Source organism: Danio rerio, chromosome 9 (genome assembly GCF_052040795.2).
Source record: "Danio rerio strain M-AB ecotype USA chromosome 9, GRCz13ab, whole genome shotgun sequence".
Lineage (NCBI taxonomy): Eukaryota > Metazoa > Chordata > Actinopteri > Cypriniformes > Danionidae > Danio > Danio rerio.
Window position 1 is genome coordinate 11,866,241 of NC_141029.1, and position 23,951 is coordinate 11,890,191.

The 23,951-nt window shown below is 34.1% G+C and overlaps 1 protein-coding gene across 1 annotated transcript in view; it reads left to right on the forward strand.

The window, feature by feature from the left end:
- The window catches only part of wnt6b (wingless-type MMTV integration site family, member 6b), a 63,918-nt gene that overhangs the window by 34,659 nt on the left and 5,308 nt on the right, over positions 1-23,951 (forward strand). Inside the window, exon 3 of the mRNA XM_087267536.1 lies at positions 11,184-11,488. Coding sequence (XP_087123662.1) covers positions 11,184-11,488 — 305 coding nt within the window. The remainder of the gene's footprint in view (positions 1-11,183; positions 11,489-23,951) is intronic.

Below are 23,951 nucleotides of genomic sequence, written 5' to 3' on the forward strand. Positions count from 1 at the left end.
TTTATTCATTCATTCATTCATTCATTCATTCATTCATTCATTCATTCATTCATTCATTCATTTTCTTTTTGGCTTAGTCACCACAGCAGAATGAACCACCAACTAATCCAGAATATGTTTTACACAGTGGATGTCATGGGCACACAAGTAGGTGCAAATGCATTTGGCACAGGACGTTAACACGATACAGTACCTGCGCCAGGCTAAAACCACAAAAAACCACCTGCCGTCGCAATGCGGTGGATGTATGATAGGGCCCATATCGAGTTAAAATGTTATTTGTAGAGTGTCAGTGTAAGATAAGTAGATATTTTGACATATATTTGCTTATAGTCAACAGAATTTAAAAAAGGGACCATCAAAATGAAAGTGCTCCCACTTCATGTAGACCCTGAAGTAGTTTTCATTTGAAATACATCCAACTTTGCATGCTCTAAAAAAGTAGTTTAGACTAAGTAATTGAGTTTAAATAGTAGGTGAATTACTTATATCGTCCACGAGCATGAGTGTGTGTGTTGTTGCGGTTGATAAAAGTGGATCCCAGGTATGCAACAAGATCTGCTCAGCGTTAGAGATTGTCTCAACCCTCTCTGCATGCAGGCAGCACATGGTGGCAAAATAAATCCATCAAAATGATTCCCGCCCGTCAGCACCGGTGGAGCCTCTGGAGGGGCCCTGCCTTCTCCACGTTTCTTTTCATCCTGCAACCCCATGCTTCATTGACTCAAAGATTGAGTATTAAAAAAATATTTGCTAATTCGCACAGAAGCCCCTTCTGGCATTGAGTTCTCTCTCTCTTTCCTAGGCAGGCCTGGGCATAGACAGCTGCATAAAATTTGTTTGGAATTTGTGTCTTGGAGGAAAAAATAAGAGAGGGAGGTGAAATCAAGAGACTTTTTGCCCTCTGTCTGTCATGGCAACCACTTATGAATGTATTGAATTAGATCCAGTGGGGCAACATTTGTCTTTGTAGTAGTTCAAATGTTGTAGTGTTTACAATATATTGTTTGATCATGAAAGCTGGGGTAATACCAGGGCTCCCATGGGCTGGAAATATAATTTCTGTTAAATTATGATATCTACTCACTAGCACATTGTTTTAAAAAGAATTAATGGAAGAAAAGGGAAGCTTTTTGTTTGCTTTTTGAGATCTCAAATTTCTCTCGCGAGTGCACCTGCTGTTCCTGTGTAAATCCACCAGAGACCGCTGTCGACTGATTGACTGAATGAGTGACTAACTGACCAATCGACTGACCCACCCTCCTTCTCCCCTAAACACAACCAATAGTGTTTTCAAAAGCACCGATTGACCTGCCCACCCACTTCACTAAATTCAACTTACAGTTTTAAAAAGCAATCCAGAAAAAGAAAAGCCCCCTTATTTTTACCACGTTTTCAGATTTTACCACATTCTCACCCGGTAATTTACTTGTTTATTTAAATTTTTGGCTTTTGTTTTTGTCTTCCGAGCAAACTTGAAGCAAACTGAAAACAGCGGGAAAGCCATCCATGTGGAGGTCAGCTGGTAAGCAAGAAAAGGAACGAAGTCGGTAACACAGTACAATAAGGTTCATTATAATGTATTCACTAACATGAACTAATCATGAACAACACATGTACAGCATTTATTAATCATAATTGAACATTTACTAATGTATTATTAACATCCAAGTCCGTGCTTGGTAACATTAGTTAATGCACCATGAGTCAACACACTAACAATGAACAACTGTATTTTCATTAAATAAAGTTAACTAACATGAACAAATACAGTAGTAGATGTATTGTTCATTGCTTGTTCCCGTTAGTAAATGCATTAATTAACATTAACTAATGAACCTTATTGTAAAGTGTGACCACAACGTCATACCGCCCCGTAGCATTCGTTTTTATAGATGAAATGCAGTCATATGTAATTCTGGCTACATAAATCACAATCTCCAGAAATGTATATAGGGCTGCGTTTTCATGAGCCTTGTTGCGAGTTTTCTCCCTGTGTTTGCTTGGGTTTCCTCTGGGTGCTCTGGTTTTCCCCACAGTCCAAAAAAAACATGTAATATAGGTGAATTGGATTAACTAAATAGGCTGTTGTGTATGAGTGTGTGTGTGTGTGTGTGTGTGTGTGTGTGTGTGTGTGTGTGTGTGTGAGTGAGTGGGTGGGTGTTTCCCAGCACTGGGGGTTCACAAGATTTACACGATTTTAGCCCTGATTTTTGCTCGCCAATAAGTTTTGTTAAATCATCACCTAAAGCCCATAACCAGAGGCTAACCAATGCTCATTCATGTGAGCAACAATCACACAGTGAGTACATTTACATGGACACCAATAATCCTGTTGTAATACTATTAAGACAATATTCTGAATAAAAGTCTACCACCAAAAAAGGCAACTTTTGATCAATTTAATCAGATTAGGGTCATAATCTAACTAAACAAAAATCAGATTAAGACATGTAGAGTATGCCGATTTTCGCAACAGTATAGTCTGTACACACACAGCTGTTTGACACTATTCTCTACCGAAGGACCACAGACTCTTGCATCGTAAAAAGTGGATTTTTTTATTTTTTTTATCATTCTGTGTTTGGTATCAAATTCCATTAAACAACACTCTTCCAGCCTTTCATACTCACATCCAATATCTTGTTGACAGAGGGGCATGCATGAAATGTTCCTGAATAAAAGTGAAAATGCCAAACTGCAGTTAAAGTCGACAAATCGAAATATGTGCTATAACGTGTAAAATTTGATTTTAAAAGGAACATTCAAAAAGCAACTCATGTAAACACCTTAATCATATTATTGTTTTATTCAGATTAAGGCAAATAATTTGATTACTGATGTCCATGTAAACGTTGTCAGTTTGAGTTATCAAAAATTAGATTAGAGAGAATGGCTGATGTGCATGCTGGGAGAATGAGTTCTGACTGAGAGAGAAGGATACAGGTCAATGGAGAACACAGAATTATAGACCACAATATTACAAAAAAATAAGCTTTACTATAACATTAAAGGGGGCAACACGGTGGCGCAGTGGGTAGCACAATTGCCTCTTAGCAAGAAGGTCACTAGTTCAAGCCTGGCTGGGTCAGTTGGCATTTCTGTGTGGAGTGTGCATGTTTTCCCAGTGTTTGCGTGGCTTTCCCCCAGGTGCTCAAGCTTCCCCCACTGTCCAGAGACATGCTCTATAGGTAAGCTAAATTGTTCATAGTGTGTGAGTGTGTGCTGTTTCATTCCACTGTGGCATTCTCTGATAAAATCAACCCAGGCTAATTCTAAAAACAATATATTCATTTTTGGAGAGCGCCAAATGAGTACCAGGAGCCATGTTTTTTTTAACAGTTTTTGTTTTCGCAAATCCACCAGAAGCTGCTGTGTTCGATTTTTTTTAAGATTCCAAATTTCTCTTGCGAGTGCCTTTTGCGCCAGCTCTTCTCATGTAAATCTACCAGAGGCCGCTGTCGACTTACTGTTGACTGACTGACTGATCGATAGACTGATTGACTGACTGATAGACTGACCCACCCTCCTCCTTTGCTAAACTCAACCAATAAAAGTAGACCCTGCCCACCCACTTCCCTAAATTATTAAAATTCCCTGAGTTTTATCACATTTTCAGATTTTATCACATTGTCACCCTGTTATTTACCTGTTTATTTTATTTTTTGGCTTCTGTTTTTGTATTTCTGGTCAGCTGGTAAGTGTGAAAAAGAACAGTGTCAACCACCCCATATCATTCATTTTAAAAGCAAAATGCAGCCATGCAAACTTCTGGCTACATAATTCACAGCCTCCAGAAATGTATATAGGACTGTTTGTCAGAATGAGCCTATGTTGGATGAATTACATGTTGGATAAATTGGGACAAAGCTAAAAGAAATTGACTGAGGAAGTAAAGGGAAATCATGACATGTGGTCAAGTATGTTCTCTAATACTCAGATTTTGTGCTCTGCATTTAACCCATACAAGTGCACAGACAGTGAACACATACACACACACCCATAACAGTCAGAGAAAACTTGGATTCGAATTTATTCATTTTTTGTCCTATTTTTTAGAGCACTAACACTAATAAAATGCCTGTTGAATTAACATTGCAAGTAGAAGGGCACACGCATGCATAAACATAATAGCTTTAAAAACTAATTTCTAGTAATGAATTTATTTGATCTTTGCCATGATGACAGTGAATAACATTTTACTAGATATTTTTCAAGACACTTCTATACAGCTTATTTCAGCCTGATCCCACGAGAAAACGTAAGTATTTTACGTTTTGCCAGTTTAGTGGCTAATTCAAACAAATTCGTACGAGTTTAGTCGTACGAAATGGTACGTTTTAAAAAGGAGGCGTGGCACCTGACCCCACCCCTAACCCCAACCGTCATTGGGGGATAAGCAAATCGTACTAAATTGTAAGAATTAGATCGTACGAATTCATACGAATTAGCCACTAAATGAAAAAGTTACTAATCGCCGTTAGATTGTGTTGCTTATTTAGACATTTAAAGGCTTAATAGGTTAACTAGGCAGGTTAGGGTTTAGTCTGTAGACTATCTAAAACAAATTGCTTAAAGGGGATAATTGGCTAATTTTGCTCTTAAAATGTTTTGTTTTTTTAAAACTGCTTTTATTCTAGCTGAAATAAAACAAACAAGACTTTTTCCAGAAGAAAAAAATATTAACAGACATACTGTGAAAATTTCCCTGCTCTGTTAAACATCATTTCTTTCTTTTGTTAAACATTGAACACAAAAGAATATATTTTGAAAAAATGCTGACAACCTGTAACAATTGACTTCAGTTGTATTTATTTTTTTCTCCAAAAGTGAGTCAATGTTTCAAACACTCTTCAAAATCTCTTCTTTTTAAAGTGCAAAAAAAAAAAAAAAAAAAAAAAAAACTTGATGGAGATTAATAGTGAGTACATTTTTGCTTATAGGTGACCCATCCCTTCAAATGGTTAATTTTGGAGCAAAATCATGATAAATGATGCTATAATTGCTTGTTTTGACATGTTAAGCTAGTGTGCTAGCTAGCCCTTATGCGTCTGTTGCCAGAACGTGATTGTTTTGTGTCTAATTTTGAAAAGCAGATCCATGCAAGATCACTGGAATGTTTCTTTCTTGAGGGCATTCCATACAATGGCAAAAAAAGGTGAAGTGAGAAGTGTGATTAGAGAAATGAGATTAAGCCTCCCATGTGAGCTCTGTAGAGGGGAATGGTCAAACTAGTTTGAACTTATAGCAAGACAACAATGGCTCACTTTTTTAAACGGTTGCGTATGGTGTAATATTGTGGAGAGGATTTTCCTGGAACACCTTTTGGCCCCTTACTATCTACCTATGTAGTGATGGCTGCTTCCAGCAAGGATAATGCATCAGATTTTACAGCTCAAATAATCTCAATCCAGCTGCAGCAGAAATTATTTGCACTTCAATACTAAACATTTGAATGACACACAGTGTCGCAACATTTGAACAGTCAATAGTGCAGGGTGATGGCAGGAGAACAAACTGGTGAGGGGAGGAGACTCAGGACTTCAGGATGAAACAGAGGGGAGAGTCTTAAGGGGGTGACACAGGCTGGTCAGGAAAGGGGGATTCCAAACTTCAGAGTAGCAAAGTAGCTAGCTGAACCTCCGGTTTTGGACAAGTCAAGGGGATCCACAACCAGCGAAGACTTAGGAGGCAAGTGACAAGCAACACAACTACACAGCTGGGGAGACAAAAAAAAATTAAAAAGAGCAGAAAGAAAAACAAACTAGAACAAAGTAAAAATAAATATTTAAGAGGGGGGAACAGAATAGAGCTCAAAAAATAAAATGAAACGAATAAAAAAAAAAATAAAACTACTAAAACTTAAAAGGTCGAAAGAAATAGGCTATAGTTAGAAATAAAACAGCAAGCAAAACACAGGAACAGGCAGTAAAAAATAAAGAACTAACAAAAAAAATAGAGCTAGACTGGGCTGAGAATAAAGCAGAAATAAAATAAAAAATGACAGCAACCTTGCTGAAAGATAAATAAATAAATAAACAATCAAATATATAAATAATTCGAGATAAAGATTAAAAAGGCTAGTACTAGACTAAGACTAGACAAAAAAAAAACTATACTACATTTAAAAAAAAAAACTCATGCACTAAACAAGATTAGCTAGACATGCACACAAAAGATGAAATGATGAACCAACAAAGCTAGTGAAAAATGAACTAAAGGGAGTAGAGAACACGGGGAACAGATGAACAAGGACTAAAGAAGGGGGCAAGGCATAGGAAAACAAGGAGGCAGGACAAGGGAAGCACATGGTCAACACTCAAAATAGACAACCATGTGCTAATACACAAAACAAACAAAGAGACATTAAACAGACAGGAGTGTCAGGGCTGCAAGGGCTGGATCCTGACACCTGCACTATAAGTCTATCACACAGCAATATGGGTAAAGTAGTTCCTTAAAGCTGTAAATATTGCAATAATTAAATGGCCAGCAGAGTCCTGATCTAAACCTGACTGAAAATCTATGGAACATCCTTGATAAACAAACCTTATATCTTAAAACCCCCCTTCAGTTTCTAAACACTGGAAGTGTTCATTAATTTTTCTCTAAATTTGATCTCCACTTCAAATCTTTGAATATTTTAAATATTAAATCATTCTTTATTTTAATGTATCTCAAAAATTGTGTTCTCCCAATCAACATGAAAGTTACTCGATTGTGATATTCTGAAAGTAATCAAATCCAAGAATGAATAATATAAAAAAAAAAAACAGAATCTAAGGATCTGTCTTATGCCAAAGGGAGTTTACTTCTCTCACATTCCATGTTTAGATAAATGTAGTGAACAGCTTTCGGTTTGTACAGATTTGTTTGGTGTTTCTTGTGTGCCAGAAATCTACAGTTGTTTTCAGGTGGGGTGCTGTCAGAATGGCCATGCATGTATCTAAAGAAAAACACACACATAGTTTCACAGTATGAAGACGACAGTGGGTGTGTGAATGGACAGCTGGGATTAATATCTGTGTGTGTGTCTGTGTGTGTGTGTGTGTGTGTGTGTGTGTGTGTGTGTGTGTGTGTGTGTGTGTGTGTGTGTTCACCCTGAGCTTTGGTTCCATTTCTCTGGCTTTAATGAATCCCATTCACTGAATCATGCGATGCAGAATTGGCACACGGCTGAAGAGTGACTGCACGCTCACTGCATCCAGCGTTTACACAGGATAGAAGTCATGCCTTTCAACTGCCTTACTACGAATTGCTAAACATCTGTTTTTTCCAACCTCTCCATTTCTTTCTGATTCTCCTCACTCTTTTCTGTTATTTCAGAGCAAATAGTTTTCAATTAGTATTAGTAAATGTTAGCATCTAAATACTTCTAGTGAATGGGTGTATGCTCTGTCATTTTCTCTAAAAATCATGTTTTGTCAGGAGTAAATTAATATTTTTTCCTCGAAGAGTGTAGTATAAATTTAAAATATACATTTATTTAAAGACTAGACAAAAGACTAAAGATTATTATTATTTTTTTTATTAGCAAAGCTGATTCAAATTAAATGTTTGCATGTGTAGCAATTTTTTAAACTTTCACCAAGGCTGCATTTATTTGGTCAAAATACAGTAAAACGGTGATATTGTGATAATTAATTACTCATTTTAAAAACACATTATGGTGTTATAATACATATTATACATAGGGCATCCATTGCATAAAACATGTGCTGGATAAGTTGGCGGTTCATTCCGCTGTGTAATCAAAAAATATGTGTGCTTCTTTTTTCAGTTTTTTTTTTTTTTAAGAAATATTTGTGGATTAGAAAGTTCAATGGAACATAATTCATTTGAAATACACACAAATAGGTATATAAAAGTATGTGTATATGTGTCAATATAAGGAAATTCTGCATCTGCATGATCTGCTTAGACTTGTGTTTTGAATCAAACACTGCATTGAGCTGTGTTTTGTGCATTTAAGATGTCAGTTGTCTATTTAAAACTGTATTGGCATTTTCTCAGCATTTGTAATGTTCTTTTTTTCACTTCACTTTTTTTCACTGTTATCTTTCATTATATAATTGCTTTATTTCTATCACCTTTGATGAATTTAATTGAGAACATTAAGCATATTTTGCATAAATATTTAAATGTGGCAACGCAGTGGCGCAGTAGGTAGTGCTGTCGCCTCACAGCAAGATGGTCGCTGGTTCGAACCTCAGCTCGGCTCGGCTTAGTTGGCGTTTCTGTATGGAGTTTGCATGTTCTCCCTGCGTTCGCGTGGGTTTCCTCTGTGTGCTCTGGTTTCCCCCACCGTCCAAAGACATGTGGTACAGGTGAATTGGGTAGGCTAAATTGTCCGTAGTGTATGAGTGTGTGTATGAATGACTGTGTAGATGTTTCCCAGAGATGGGTTGCAGCTGGAAGGGCATCCGCTGCGTAAAAACGTGCTGGATAAGTTGGCGGCCGCTGTGGTGACCCTGGATTAATAAAGGGACTAAGCCGACAAGAAAATGAATGAATGAAATATTTAAATGCATTTATATTTATTCAAATTAATTAATTTATTTAATGTATTTATTTAAATTATTTCATTATTTTTTTCCCATTTAAAAAATAAATGCTATTGCTATTTAATCAGCCCATTTGAATGTTATTACTCGATTGAATGGACATTACCAGTAGTTATCAGCTGATAGAGATGAGCCAGTAAGGACCTTCTGTGCCTCTCAGAAGCCTCTTCTGTTGGTTCAGAAGGCTGTAATCATGCATCTACATAGTTAATCAGTCATAGATCACATTCGGCTATGGCCGGAAGTTAACAAAAATTATTAATATTATTTATCAAATGTTCCCATTAATTGTATTTCAATAACGTCTACCCCAACCCTAAACCCAACAATCACAGTAATGTAAAAACAGATCTGGATCTGGAGTCTTCTTCATAAGTTTAGCTTACTAACCATGTGGATGGATGATAACAGCCTTTTGAGCCTACCAGTAGGCCTACTACTGCCCCATATCTTTCAGCTGATAACCATTGATAATGCCCATTCAATTGAGTGATAACATTTGAAGCGGCTGATTTATTCATGTTCTTGTATTTATTTCAGCACTATAATGGTCCTTTTAGCTTTATGTCTGCACTATGTTTGTACTCTTGGTACTCTATGTACTGGAAGCAAGCACACTTGGCAATAAAGCTCTTTCTGATTCTGATATTACATTAATATCTAATATCTAACCACAAGAGATCGCTGGAAATCATTCACACACACATAGGACTACAAATCTGCTTGTAAATGGACTACATATTCAGTCATGCCACACACACACACACACACACACACATCTGCTCCAAGTCTCCACTGATTAGACTCCCACAGCTGATGCTGCTTCAAGACTGATTACTGCATTACATAAACAGCACAGAAACACTCACTGTTGCTGAGTCTTGTTATCTGCTATAGTGATATTACAATGCGGTTCCTAGTGGTGGGCAAAGCGAGGCTTCGTGAAACACTGAAACTATCGAAGCAAATGTGTCGAAGCTTCGAAACGTTTCGAAACACCACTCTATGGCGACACCTAGTGGTCATTTTAATTGTATTTCACTGAAACAACTTCAGCAAAGAACAGTTGAGCAAATTAGGGTATGAAACCCCACTTTGTAGCCCTGAATCTGCAAGTGGTTTAGATGAGCGGTTAGAGTCTGTGACCACCATGCGGGAATAAAGGGATCGAATCCATACTGAAACATTTATTTTGAAATGCTTTAATACCAGTTGGTAATGCTTTGTTATTGTATCGTTTTGTTTCAACATTGCTCTGACATACGAATAAACACCTTGTAAATAAATTTGTATTGTTTTGTTCATAAAACAGGGTTGTTGCTAGATCAGATACAGTTGTGGCCAGAAGTTAACAATAATTATTTATATTATTAATTAAATTTCCCATTGTATTTTATTAACGTCTATCCAAAACCTAAACCCATCACAGTACTGTAAAAATATGAATTATTGTTTTACAGTGTTACAAAAATGATGCTAAATTGATGGCATATCCGTAGCTGTATCCTATCTAGACTACACCATAAAACAGTAACATGATTAAAATATATAAAATCATGATTTTGTAGTATTTGGACTAGTCGGGATTCGAACCCAAAACAAATTTGTAACACAGATCTGTTGTGCACACGCATGATCCACTAAGCCATACAAGACACAGTTACGTTATTGATCATGCCAGTCAAATCCATATTCTCCGGGTCTTGAAACGCCTCTGAAATGATCAATGCTTTGAATCGCTTTAGTCATGTGACCAAGTGTTTCGAAACACTTTAGTCACGTGACCTGGGTGTTTCGGATCATGCTTCGGTGCAGTGTTTCGAAACACTTGCGCTTCGGGATCTCGACACTGTGTCGAAACGTCAGTTTCACGTCAGCCATCTTTAGCGGTTCCTTTGTCTGCCTTTGCCGTGTTTTTGATCATTTGCCTTGTTTATTTGTTTCATCCTGTTTACTACCTGCCTTGCAACCATCTGCCTGTTAATTTGACTATGACTCTGGATTGCCCTCGTACATCTGTTTACCCCTGTATTGACCACTGCTTGCCTGACCTCGCTAATAAACCTGCATGTGGATCCGCACATCTGTTGTCACTGTCACTCCCCGTGTTACAACAAGAATGGTATTGTTTAAAATACATTTTGGTTTTAGGACATCTCTGATAAAACATTTAGAACCACGGGGCATTTAGGATTAATGAGTCTTTTTTTATTTATTTATTTATTTATTTTTAGAGTTGCCTCTTATGACAAATTGTTTAATGAAGTGCTTTTAAAATCCTTTTATACAGATGACCATGTCTTTTTCCAGGCATTGGTTCACAATTTAAAAATTATGTAATATTTTTAGGCTTCTTTGAGCATAAATGTTGGTTTGTTTCATTGTTTTTCTTTGTTCTTTTTAAATAGTAAAACTCTGATTAAACAGAATTAGCACTGAACCATAACACTTCTATTGCCTGACCTCATATGCTTGTGGTTGTAGATGAAACTGTCACAGAAATAGCCCATGCAACTTATCTAAAGTGCCATGATTATCAGGACCCGACGCAACCCAGCCTTAGCCAGCAATCACAGGCTCTGTTTGATCTCTCTTTTTGTCTGTGTGTGTCCCTTCCAGACATCCGCGAGACGGCGTTTGTGTATGCCATCACAGCAGCAGGAGTAACACATGCAGTGACGCAGGCCTGCAGTATGGGGGAGCTTCTGCAGTGTGGCTGCGAGGCCACACGGAGCAGAGGACCACCGCCGCGACTGGCCAGCATGGGGCCTACTGAGGGGGTCAAGTGGGAGTGGGGCGGCTGTGGGGACGACGTGGAGTTCGGCTATGAGAAGTCCAAGCAGTTCATGGATGCCAGACGGAGGAAGGGCAAGAGTGACATACGTACACTAATAGATCTACACAATAACGAGGCTGGACGACTGGTGCGTAGTTTTATCTTTCATCAATAGCTTTAGAAAGATTTTATTTTTAAAGTGGATACAGATGGAGTCCAATACTTGGCTATATTTCAAGTTATTGTTGGGTAAATTATTTCAGAAAAAAAATGATTACTAATTACCTCAATAAAAAGTATTTTAATTACTTTTGCAATTACTATGTCAGAAAAGTAATTTACTTAATAGGGTATTCAATTACTTAAAAATTATTCAATCTCAACATGTATATGTATTAACTTATATATGGTTTATATATGGTTTTATTTAAAAATGTAATCCTTAAGCATTTAATAAAAAAAGAAAAAAATTCCTTAACAAACAGAACTGTTCTGCAAAAAAAAAGACACGTATTAAAATATGAAACAGTTTATTCAATAAATTTGTCATTGCAGATATTTGTTCATGGTTAGAAATATGAATGAACACATTTATTTAGCAATAATAAATTATTGTTAATGTATTTAAACTAAGCATATATTAATGTGTTCCTTAATAGTTAACAAGTTAGTTAATGCATTGGGTAATGTGAACAAATAATAAACAAATGTTATTAACTAGCTTGGTTAATGACAAATTATGTTTGTACAGCATCCATAAACATGAATAACTTGCAAGTTGAATCTAAGGTTTCCACTTTAACACTCCAAAACAGTGTCCATTTAGAACTTTTTTGTCCCTGACTTTGATTACACTGTAAAACTGGTTGCCTTAAACTTTTAAGTGAAATTAAATAAACCTTATCATTCATTTTAACTTGCATTATATTAAACTGACTTAAAATAGCTTGCGAAACGTCTAAAATTAAGTTGGAACTTGATTAACCTACAATTAGCTAAAACCCTATGTTGTCAAGACTAATTGATCATATATACTTTTTCTGGTTCAAATAACTTATTTTTATTTGTCCCAATTCTTTTTTTTTTTCTAGTTAGTATAACCTATTTTTTATAACTTAACTTTTCCTGGTTACCCCAACTTAATATTTCTAATTAAGTTAACTCCTTTTTTCTAGTTACACTAAATATTTCAAATTTATTTAACTTATTTTTTTTTCGAGTTACCACAACTTAATATTTCTAATTTATTTAACTTTTTTTCTAGTTAGCACAATTAAATATTTCTAATTTCATTAACTTTTTTTATATTTACAACTTAATATTTCTAATTCTTTAACTTATTTGCCTAGTTACCACAACTTAATATTTCTAATTTATATAATTTATTTTTTTAGTTACCACAACTTAATATTTCTAATTTATTTAACTTATTTTTTAGTTGCCACAACTGAATATTTGTAATATCTTTAACCTATTTCTTCCTACTTACCCCGACTTAATATTTATAATTGCATTAAATAATTTTTTTAGTTTCCACAACTTAATATTTCTAATTTAGTTAACCTATTTTTTAAGTTACCACAACTTAATATTTGTAATTTCTTTAACTTTTTTTTCTAGTTAGCACAACTCAATATTTCTAATTTGTTTAACTTTTTTCTAGTTACAACTTGATATTTTTATTACTTTAGCTTTTTTCCCCCAGTTACCACAACTTAATATTTGTAATTTATTTAACTTATTGTTTAAGTTACCACAACTTAATATTTCTAATTTATTTAACTTATTTTTTTAGTTGCCACAACTGAATATTTCTAATATCTTTAACTTATTTCTTCCTACTTACCCCAACTTAATAATTATAATTGCATTAAATTATTTTTTTTAGTTTCCACAACTTAATATTTCTAATTTTTTTAACTTTTTTTTTTCTAGTTACAACTTATTATTTTTATTACTTTAGCTTCTTTTTTTCTAGTTACCACAACTTAATATTTCTAATTTAGTTAACCTATTTTTAAGTTACCACAACTTAATATTTGTAATTTCTTTAACTTTTTTTTCTAGTTAGCACAACTCAATATTTCTAATTTGTTTAACTTTTTTCTAGTTACAACTTGATATTTTTATTACTTTAGCTTTTTTCCCCCAGTTACCACAACTTAATATTTGTAATTTATTTAACTTATTGTTTAAGTTACCACAACTTAATATTTCTAATTTCTTTAACTTATTTTTTTAGTTACCACAACTGAATATTTCTAATATCTTTAACTTATTTCTTCCTACTTACCCCAACTTAATAATTATAATTGCATTAAATTATTTTTTTTAGTTTCCACAACTTAATATTTCTAATTTTTTTAACTTTTTTTTTCTAGTTACAACTTATTATTTTTATTACTTTAGCTTCTTTTTTTCTAGTTACCACAACTTAATATTTCTAATTTAGTTAACCTATTTTTTTAAGTTACCACAACTTAATATTTCTAATTTCTTTAACTTATTTTTTTAGTTACCACAACTGAATATTTCTAATATCTTTAACTTATTTCTTCCTACTTACCCCAACTTAATAATTATAATTGCATTAAATTATTTTTTTTAGTTTCCACAACTTAATATTTCTAATTTTTTTAACTTTTTTTTTCTAGTTACAACTTATTATTTTTATTACTTTAGCTTCTTTTTTTCTAGTTACCACAACTTAATATTTCTAATTTAGTTAACCTATTTTTTTAAGTTACCACAACTTAATATTTCTAATTTCTTTAACTTTTTTTTCTAGTTAGCACAACTAAATATTTCTAATTTCATTAACTTTTTTTTCTAGTTACAACTTAATATTTTTATTACTTTAGCTTTTTTCCCCTAGTTACCACAATTTAATATTTCTAATTTATTTACCTTACAGTATTTTTTAAGTTACCACAAATTAATATTTCTAATTTCTTTAACTTATTTTTTTAGTTGCCACAACTGAATATTTCTAATATCTTTGACTTATTTATTCCTATTTACCACAACCTAATATTTATAATTGCATAAAATTATTTTTTTTAGTTTCCACAACTTAATATTTCTAATTATTTAACTTATTCTCCTAGTTACCACAACTTAATATTTCTAATTTCTTAAGCTTATTTTTAAGTTGCCACAACGGAATATTTCTAATATCTTTAACTTAGTTTTTTTTTCAAGTTACCACAACTTAATATTTCAAATTTATTTAACTTATTTCTTCCTACTTACCACAACTTAATATTTCTAATTGCATAAATTGTTTTTTTTTTTGTTTCCACAACTTTATATTTCTAATTTCTTTAACTTATTTCTTCCTACTTACCACAACTTAATATTTCTAATTGCGTTAAATTGTTTTTTTTTTTTTTTTTGTTTCCACAACTTTATATTTCTAATTTCTTTAACTTATTTCTTCCTACTTACCAAAACTTAATATTTCTAATTGCTTTAACTTATTTTTTTTCTACTTTTCTTAACTGGTTACTACAACCTAATTTTTCTAGTTTTTGCAACTTATTTTTTCTTGTTCTCATAACTTAAATGTTCTAGTTCTTATAACTTCTAACTTCTTGTTCTTATAACTGTTCTGAAAAATTGTGTAGTGCTGAACTTAAGGCAAGGTGTTCATTTAACAAAGTTTTTATCATTGCTGAAAACATGTGTTGCTATTTAAGGTCATGTTATAATATATTAACAAATACATTGGTGTATGTGTAAGTAAACATTAACTAACTAAACTGGAAAAGTAAAGAAATCATACATCAGAATATGAAATAAAGTTAACATTACCTAATGGTTAACTGTTTTTTTTTTTTTTTTTTTTCATTGTTAATTTGTGATAAATAATGCATTAACTAATGTTAACTAATAAAACCTTATTGTGGTGTTATAATAGTAGTAATAGTATTAAACAGTAGTATAATATGTCATAGCATTCTTACATAAAGTTCTTCATTTATAACCACTATTAACTAATAATTAGCCATTTGTATTTGCTACTATTATGACACCATTCCCCATCACTGACATTCCTCTGTCATAATAAAATGATTTCCTGCCATTTATGGTATGTTTTGTCTATTATGACACAGTGATGCCTTGCTAGTATTAGAATTGTCTGAACATCTGTGTTTTTACTGTAATGTGGCAGAGGACATCTTATGAAATACCCGATACAGAATATCTAGATCCATTAGAGATTTGAGGGGATTTAATAGATAATCATTCTGAATCTGATCTGGACTTGCTCACACAAAACTGCTAATTTATCTTTTATGCTTATGTGATTTCAAAAGCGTGGACCGAAACAACAAGTCAAAAGGATCTTTTTTTTATTTTATTTTTTTTTTTAAATTGATTTATAAGCTCTCCCTTTCTCCACTGATGTATGGTTTGTTTGTACCTGACCCCAGATTTATACATCACTATAAATCTAAACAAATAAGCTCCAATTGATGTATGGCTTGTTATGATAGGATATTTGGCTGTGATACAACTATTTGAAAACTTGAAAAGGGAAAAACCTAAATAAATCGCCTTTAAAGTGGTTTAAATTAAGTTATTAGCAAATGCACTTTAATAATTAAAAGAAAAGTTTTGATATATTTATAGTAGGAAATAAAAAAAAAAAGTTCTTTAATTAATATTGAATGATTTTTTTTTTTTTTTTTTTTTGCATAATAGAAAAATCAATCATTTTGGCCCATAAAATAATTTTTGCTATTGCTCAAAATATACCTGTGCAATATATGGCTGGTTTTGTTGTTAAAAAATAATATTTCAAGTTCAATAAAACTTTGGAGATGTAGTTAAAGCTCATACAAACAGTTTTACATTGTGTCATTTTAACCAAAGATGTTACACAAAGTCTCCACAAACTGCTGATATTCTCTCATAAGAATATTTTAGTGAACTGTGGAAAAATAACAATAATGTAAAACAATAAAAAGAAAAACAATAATAATTTTACAAATTAATTTAAAACTAACCTGTCATCTATACTCAGTCAAGGGGTGGTACTTTCTCAAAGGGTTCAAACTGTACATATTTGCACATTTTTATGGACTAATAGGTAGCTCAGTAGCTAGCACTGTCACCTTACTGCAAGAAGGTTGCTGTTTCGAGTCCCAGCTGGCCCAGTTGGCATTTCTGTGTGGCATTCCAGTTTCCCCAACTGTCCAAAGACATTCACTATAAATGAATTAGATTAACTAAACTGACCATAGTGTGTGTGTGTGTGTGTGTGTGTGTGTGTGTGTGTGTGTGTGTGTGTGTGTGTGTGTGTGTGTGTGTGTGTGTGTGTGTGTGTGTGAATGTGAGAGGGTATGGGTGTTTCCCAGAACTGGGTTACAACTTAAAGGGCATCTGCTGCATAAAACATATGCTGCAATAGTTGGCGGTTCATTCAGCTGCGGCGACCTCAATAGGGACTAAGCAAAAGGAAAATGAATGAATGATTGTGCATTTTACTGTCCCAAGTTTTGAACCCATTTCTGGGCATGTATGATAATAGACCTGGCAAATCTTTATTGAAAGTTATTTTTTTGAAAATGAGGGCGTCACGGTGGCACAGTGATTAGCATGACCACCTCACAGCCGGGTGCTCCGGTTTCCCCCACAGTCCAAAGACATGTGCTGTAAGTGAATTGAATAAGCTAAATTGGCCGTAGTATATGTGTGTGGTAGTGTGTATAAGTGTGTCCCAGTGTTGGGTTGCAGCTGGAAGGGTATCCTCTGCGTAAAACATGTGCTGGATAAGTTTGCGGTTCATTCCACTTTGGTGACCCCAGATTAATAAAGGGACTAAACAGAAGGACATTGAATGAATGAAAGAATGTTGTCATGTAAATTTAAACATTGATGCAGAGTAAAGAAGATGCTCAACATGCTTTTTTTTTTCAAATTAAATAATTCAAATAGTCAGTTTAAACACTTACATGCTTTCAAGCATAACAAACCCACTAAACTGATATTGTTACATTGCTAAATACAATACTTGACACATAAAAATGCAAATCCTGTACAAATATTACAAATGGTAAAACTGTTTTATCTACTGAACTTTTATGACATTTTGTTAACATGGCTGATAATTGAATATTAATCAGCCAATAATGTCTTCAGGGGCGATTTTCCTTTCAAGGGGCTATAGGGGCTCCCTATAAGGTAAAAAAAAAAAAAAAAAAAATATATATATATATATATATATATATATATATATATATATATATATATATATATATATATATATATATATATATATATATATATATATATATCCTAATATTACAATTTCTAAGTAGTAATTTAATAGTAATACACTTAAAAATGTTTAAAATGGGTTGTATACTAGTATTCCACTGTATTACATAGACAGGCACAGCCATTTGAGGTCTAAAAAAGCCAAATAGGCTCAAATCACCTGTTTACAGTAGTAAAAATCACTTTCTATATTCAAGTGCATTTTTTGTTTCCATATATTAAATAAATACACTGCCACTTTTCTAAATAAATGACACTCATATAAATACATATTAAATATATATTTTAAACTTACAGGCTAGTTCACATATTTCACGATCTGACTGATAATAATAATTAAGAAGTATTTTTAATACTAGACAACACTTGATGTCTCTATCTCTGTCAGTGACTTAGTGACAGTTAAAACTAGTATTTTCTCTGAGTGCTTCTGTCACTGTGTTTAATCCTTTCTGTGCAAGACTATATGGTATAGTTAATGCCACACAAACTGTAAAAGGTTTAATGTTGGTAGTTCATTTTAAAATAAGCTATGCTAATGAGGTGAACTCAGAGAAAACCCGACTGCTCCTCCAAAAACACACCTCATTCTTTGCTGTCCACGGCTGTAGTTTGCTGATCAAATGAAAAACAAAAGACGGGGAGGAGCCGAATTCTGTTGCCGTTTTCTTATCATATTTAAAGGGGACTGAGGCCACAATTTAGTGTACAGTTTATAAGATAATTGCAAAAGTTTTAGGGGGGAAATATAGCTACAGCCCCCCTAAAATAGGCCTAGCAATGGCCATGAATGTCTTGGCATCAGCCAATTGATGCATTGGAGATATTGAATTCGAGAATCGATAGATGATTATATAAATGCAATAATCTCAGATGTTTTAATTGGATTGGCCAACTTGTTTGATTATACAGATTAGCCAGAGACCATGATTAAAGTCAACCTAAACTGGATGTTCCTAAGATGTTTATTTCTATTTTGTGTTATTGTACTTATCACTAAAATTGAATATTGAGTAGGGGGTGGGGCTAAAACCATCAAACTGTGGTCAACAGAAAAGAACCGCCACTTCAAATGCTGAAACAATTGGTCAGACTTACCAAAACATTTTTTTTTATTATTCACCTTTATTCATGATTTTTCTTTGGATTAGTCCCTTATCTTTCAGGGGTCGCCACAGCAGAAATTGAAAGACCAATTATTCCGGCATATGTTTTACACAGTGGATGTAATGACAAACACTCATAGGGCCCTATCATACACCCAGTGCAGTGTGGCGCAAGGCGCGGCGCAATAGTCTTTTGGTAGTTTCAGCTTGGCGCAAGAATCGTTTTGAGGCATTGCGCTACGCTGTTTAAATAGCAAACGCATTAGCGCTCATTTGTGCGCCCATAGGCGTTCTGGTCTAAAAAGGAAGGCGTTCTGAGGCGGAACGCTGGCGCGTTGCTATTTTGAGAAACTATAATAGATTTTTCATTAGACCAAAACTAACCCGGTCTAAACTCTAAACTTGCGCCTCGCTTACGCACTGCTTAATACGCACAAGAGAGCAATAGGCAAATATCTTTACATATGAAAAAAATTAAATATTAAGGATATACATAGGATATAATAAGAATAAATATAGGATATAAATATAAAGGATTAAAATATTACAAAACATATTATTTTCTAGCCTACATAAATATGAAAAATCACTGCTTTTATGTCTTCTTCATCTCGGGAGGCTTTTTCAGTTCATTCATAACAATTTGCTTTTGTATAATGTTATTATTATTAGCAGTATTATTTATTATATCCATATTTATATTTGTTTTATTAAAAACACGCTTAGATTTGCCCACCTGTCAGGTTTTAGACCATATGGGGCACAGCATGTGTTTTAGGATATAACTTAGGTTTTTGAGCACATTTTGTTATTATTATTAATTTATTAGTTTGCTGGAAATTAGAACTGAATTTAGAAATAGTTTTGAAACGAATATTTGCGCTTAACAAACAAAATTATTTATTTATAGACTAATTGATGTCTGTGCGTAAAGGTTTCTCTATCCAAGAGCCAATGTGAAAGTAGTTCCATTATCTCTCATTCTCACGCAGTAGATGCTCTGTTTAACAGTTTTCTGTTAAAAAAACTGTTAACTGTTTGCTAGTGAAATGCTCATTTTTTCCACGTAGACTTACTTTGCGTCCTGTAAATAGTGAATGCGCTCTTGGCGTGACGCAGCTGACTCTTAAAGTGAATGGGAGATGAGACTCTAATTGGTTTATTCTCAAAACACACCTATAACTCATTAACAAAATAAACTCAACCCTTTTAGATCATGTGCCGCGGCGCAAGGCAGATTTCCTGTCCTTAAATTAGCAAAAAAGCGTCCTGACACGCCATGAAAGCGTTTGCGCCCTGCGTTTTGCGCTCTGCGCATGGACCGTCAAAATAGAGCCCATACACTTTCCCATTCACACACACACTCATACACTACAGCCAATTTTGTTTACCCAATCACCTAAATCGCATGTTTTTGGACTGTGGGGGAAAACAGAGCACCCGGAGACTGGCCCAACCAGGACTCGAACCAGCGACCTTCTTCGTGTGAGGCGACAGTGCAAACCACTGTGCCACCATGCTGCCCCTTACTTTATCTTGCAATGATTTATTGTTCACCTGAAGAAAAGCAATGTGCACTAGCTAAATAAACATTGTACATTTTCATTTCACACAGACTTAAAAAGATCCATGATCTGTCAAAGCGCTGCACTTAAAACTTGTTCTTAATATATTGTGTTCTGAGAGCCATGACATTTTTGAGATTTTTTTTTTTTTAAATGCTGGCACTGGTTGACGACTTAATAAAAAATAGTTAATACACATTAACAATAAACAAATGCAAGAAATAGCCTTTAGTTTTAGTAATATTTACTCAATGTTTTATGCCGACAGCAGCTTCAGTACTGTTCGCCCTCATGCAGGTTTGGTGTAGATGTTTTTTGTTTTTTTTTCATGTTCCTGGTAAGATATAACTCCAGATAGATTTTTTTTGCATCGATGCATAGATGATACAAGCACAGTCGTGTGCTGTTTTGCCTGTACAGCCCTTCCGAGATAGTCAAGCTCAAATGAGCAGATGGTGCACTTCAAAAGCTCCAGCGTGGAAGAGCTCAAAAATATTATGGAAATAAACTTGGCAGAGACTAGAGAAGACACAATGGACTAAGTTGAGACTAGTTTGCCAACATCACCGCTCTCTCCTTTCCCTTATTGTTTTGAACGGTTTAGCAGTGCAGTGTTTTGAACTAGAACTTTCGGAAAGACGGCATTAACATGTGCAGTTAATCAAAGATTTTAATCCATTTATTGGATTTGACACTGAAAATGTTTCAGTCTGTTCTGTGTGATTACTAAAACTAATCACAATGTTGAGAGCTGATTGAAACTGATCAGACCTGCAGCGTAATCATTCATCTTTACAAAACCACACATGCATATCCTAGAGCAAGTGTGGCTTAGTAAACGGAGTAAGATATTCTTTATGGATGTTTATTTGTAGAACACTTTGTACAAATTTTGACATGTGTGTCCATCAGGCATGAAAATATATTATTGAATTATTGAAATATTGCATTTGTGGAGGCTGCATTCGTTGTCATACCCACACGTTGTTCAGTTTTGTTTTCTGATAATGATGTTTAACTTGATTGCACCTATAAATCCATTCAAATATTTTAGGTCAGATTTATTTAAATGTGCTGTATGTAAGTTTTTGACTCGTCTACTCTAAAGCATAAAAATTCCATAAAATGTTTGCAGATATTTAAAAAGCATGCTAAGTGAACATTCTTGTTTATCTGAAAACAGTGCTGAAGTCAGATATTCAACAGCGTATTTCAATCATTCATTCAGAGAGGCTCTCAAAGTATGCGTCCGTGACCTAATTGCGACCTACGGTGGACAGTAGCAGACTCCGAAATGAGATTCAGCTCCACATAAGGTTTATTTTATTTTCAAGATCTGAGGTGAATCTGCTGCAGCTTTCATTGTTAGCAATGAACACTGAAGAAAGCGCATGAGGATTACCTGAGGTGGTCATTGTCAGTTTTCTGTTGTTCACTTGTGAGCAATAGAAGCCATTTCTAATATATCAACTTGAGGTTTTGGTTTGGACAAAAACTCCTTTTAAAATGAAAAATATTCCTTTTATTGGGAGCCGTTGCTTTTATTTAGAACACGGTTTAAATCACTCGCTCCTGTCCTCAATCTGGCTGTCTTGCGTTTGTTTTGATCCTGGAGTGTAATACCTAGTTCAACCACTGGGTGTCAAACTTACATACTGCACCGTTATGCAAATAATGCATTTATTCAGCAAGGACACATTAAACAAATCAAAAATGTATTACAAAAAAAAAAAGTTTAAAAAGTGAAAAAAAAAAAACTTTTATTTTTGTTCTTTAATTATTTTATTTTCTGTTGAATCCCTGAAAAAATGCCACTGTTTCCAAAAAAAAAAACTGTTGATACACAGAAGTATTATGCAGACAATAATAGAAATGTTAAAATTTTATTTTACATTAAATTGTAAGATGACTTATTACATTAATAAACATTACAAATCTGCATGCAGCTTTACAGATACCGTTTTTTAACAATGTTTTTTATTAATACATTTTTACATGCAACTTTAAGCTTGAGTATCTTTAGACCTGAATGTTATTATTATTAAATGCCATTTCAAAAGGTCACACTTAGCTGATGATTGATTATGAAGCGAGTTTGGCATGCTGTCCCAGGAGAAAGCCCTGAGCTCATAAGATCCTCGTGCCATGGGTTCCCTTACATTTGCTGGGCGAGAGGGGAGTTTGAGCTCAGGTATGTCCCAAGAACTTCCCCCTTATTTAGAGCTGATGACATTCAAATTGCTATACTGGTAAGATATACTGGTCGTTAAAAGCTCGACTATAGTGATCATTTATATTGATCAATTCACTTATGATGCATGTTTTTTGAACTGTGGGGAAAACCCACATGCGCACTGGGAGAACATGTAAACTCCACACAGAAACAATAACTGGCCTGTTAAGGATTTGAACCAGTGACATTTTTGCTGTGAAGCAACAGTGCTTACTACTGGGCCACCGTGCCACCCTATAAAGTGAAAGCTGGAGGAGTAGAAGTGGAAGGGGGGATTGTTCAAGGTGAAGATAACTGAAGTAAGAAACTCTGGTTATTTATAGTTAGTTAGGAATCATTTGATTGGTGAATCATGCATTAGTTAATGCAGGACCAGCTGTGATCAATCATAAGCATGTGCTCCTCTCGAAATTTGTTTATAAATAAACTCCACTCAATGCCGCTGTAGTGGCATCTGTAACATCGACATTGCAGCTACTTTTTCTAATACTGTCCAATACTGTTCACTGTTGCTTTTGAAAAACTCTTCTTAAAGATTTAAATCAATTTTTTTTTTTTATGATTTTCTTTTTACTGTTTTACATTATTGATATTTCGTCATCTTGGAATTCTAAGGATCTATTTGTGTGAATGATTTTGAGATGTTGAGCTTCAAAGTTTTTGCATTCCATAGCAAACAGTGTATGTGTAACATTTGTTTCTTTTAAATATAAAGTCTTGAATTGTAAACAACTTATAAAAAGACATCACATAATGTAAATAAGTTGTCATTTATTAAGAATATGTCAATAGCTTAATTTTGACAAAAATATCAGACAGAACCTTAAAATTCTAAGGTGATGATTTTCCCTCAACTCAATAAAATACTCTTGTTAGAAAATATCAGCTGTTTGTAGAGACTTTCGGTAACAGCTTTGCTTGAAATGAGACATCTAATCTAATACTTCTTATATGACAAAAAACGCAGTACTGCACTCGAGTACTCTCATCTCAGTTTATCATCATATTGTGCATTATTAATCAACAGTCCAAAAAGATCAGATTAATGGTTTCCTCCGAGCCATCATCAATCGGCCACTGGCCACAATGTCAGTAGTGTTTCATCATCAGGGGTCACTGCCTCACAGCCTCAGGTTGTTGTTAGTACGGGGTCAGTCACAGGTAAATCACAGAAGACAAGCTAGATCTGTTTGGCAGATCGAAGTAAAAGTGGACTCGTTTCAAATGCCCTGCAGTAACTTGTTTGGAATTAAAACAAGAAGAAAAGAATAAAAGAAAAAGTAAATGCGGCTTTTATCAGACGTTAATTTCAACAGGTATAGAACTGTATGAATGTTTGCTTTCAAGTTGTTGGATTGGCTTTCAGGTTGCTGGAGGCTACAGAGGGAGGGGAGAGAGAGAGAGAGAGAGACGAGGGTAAAT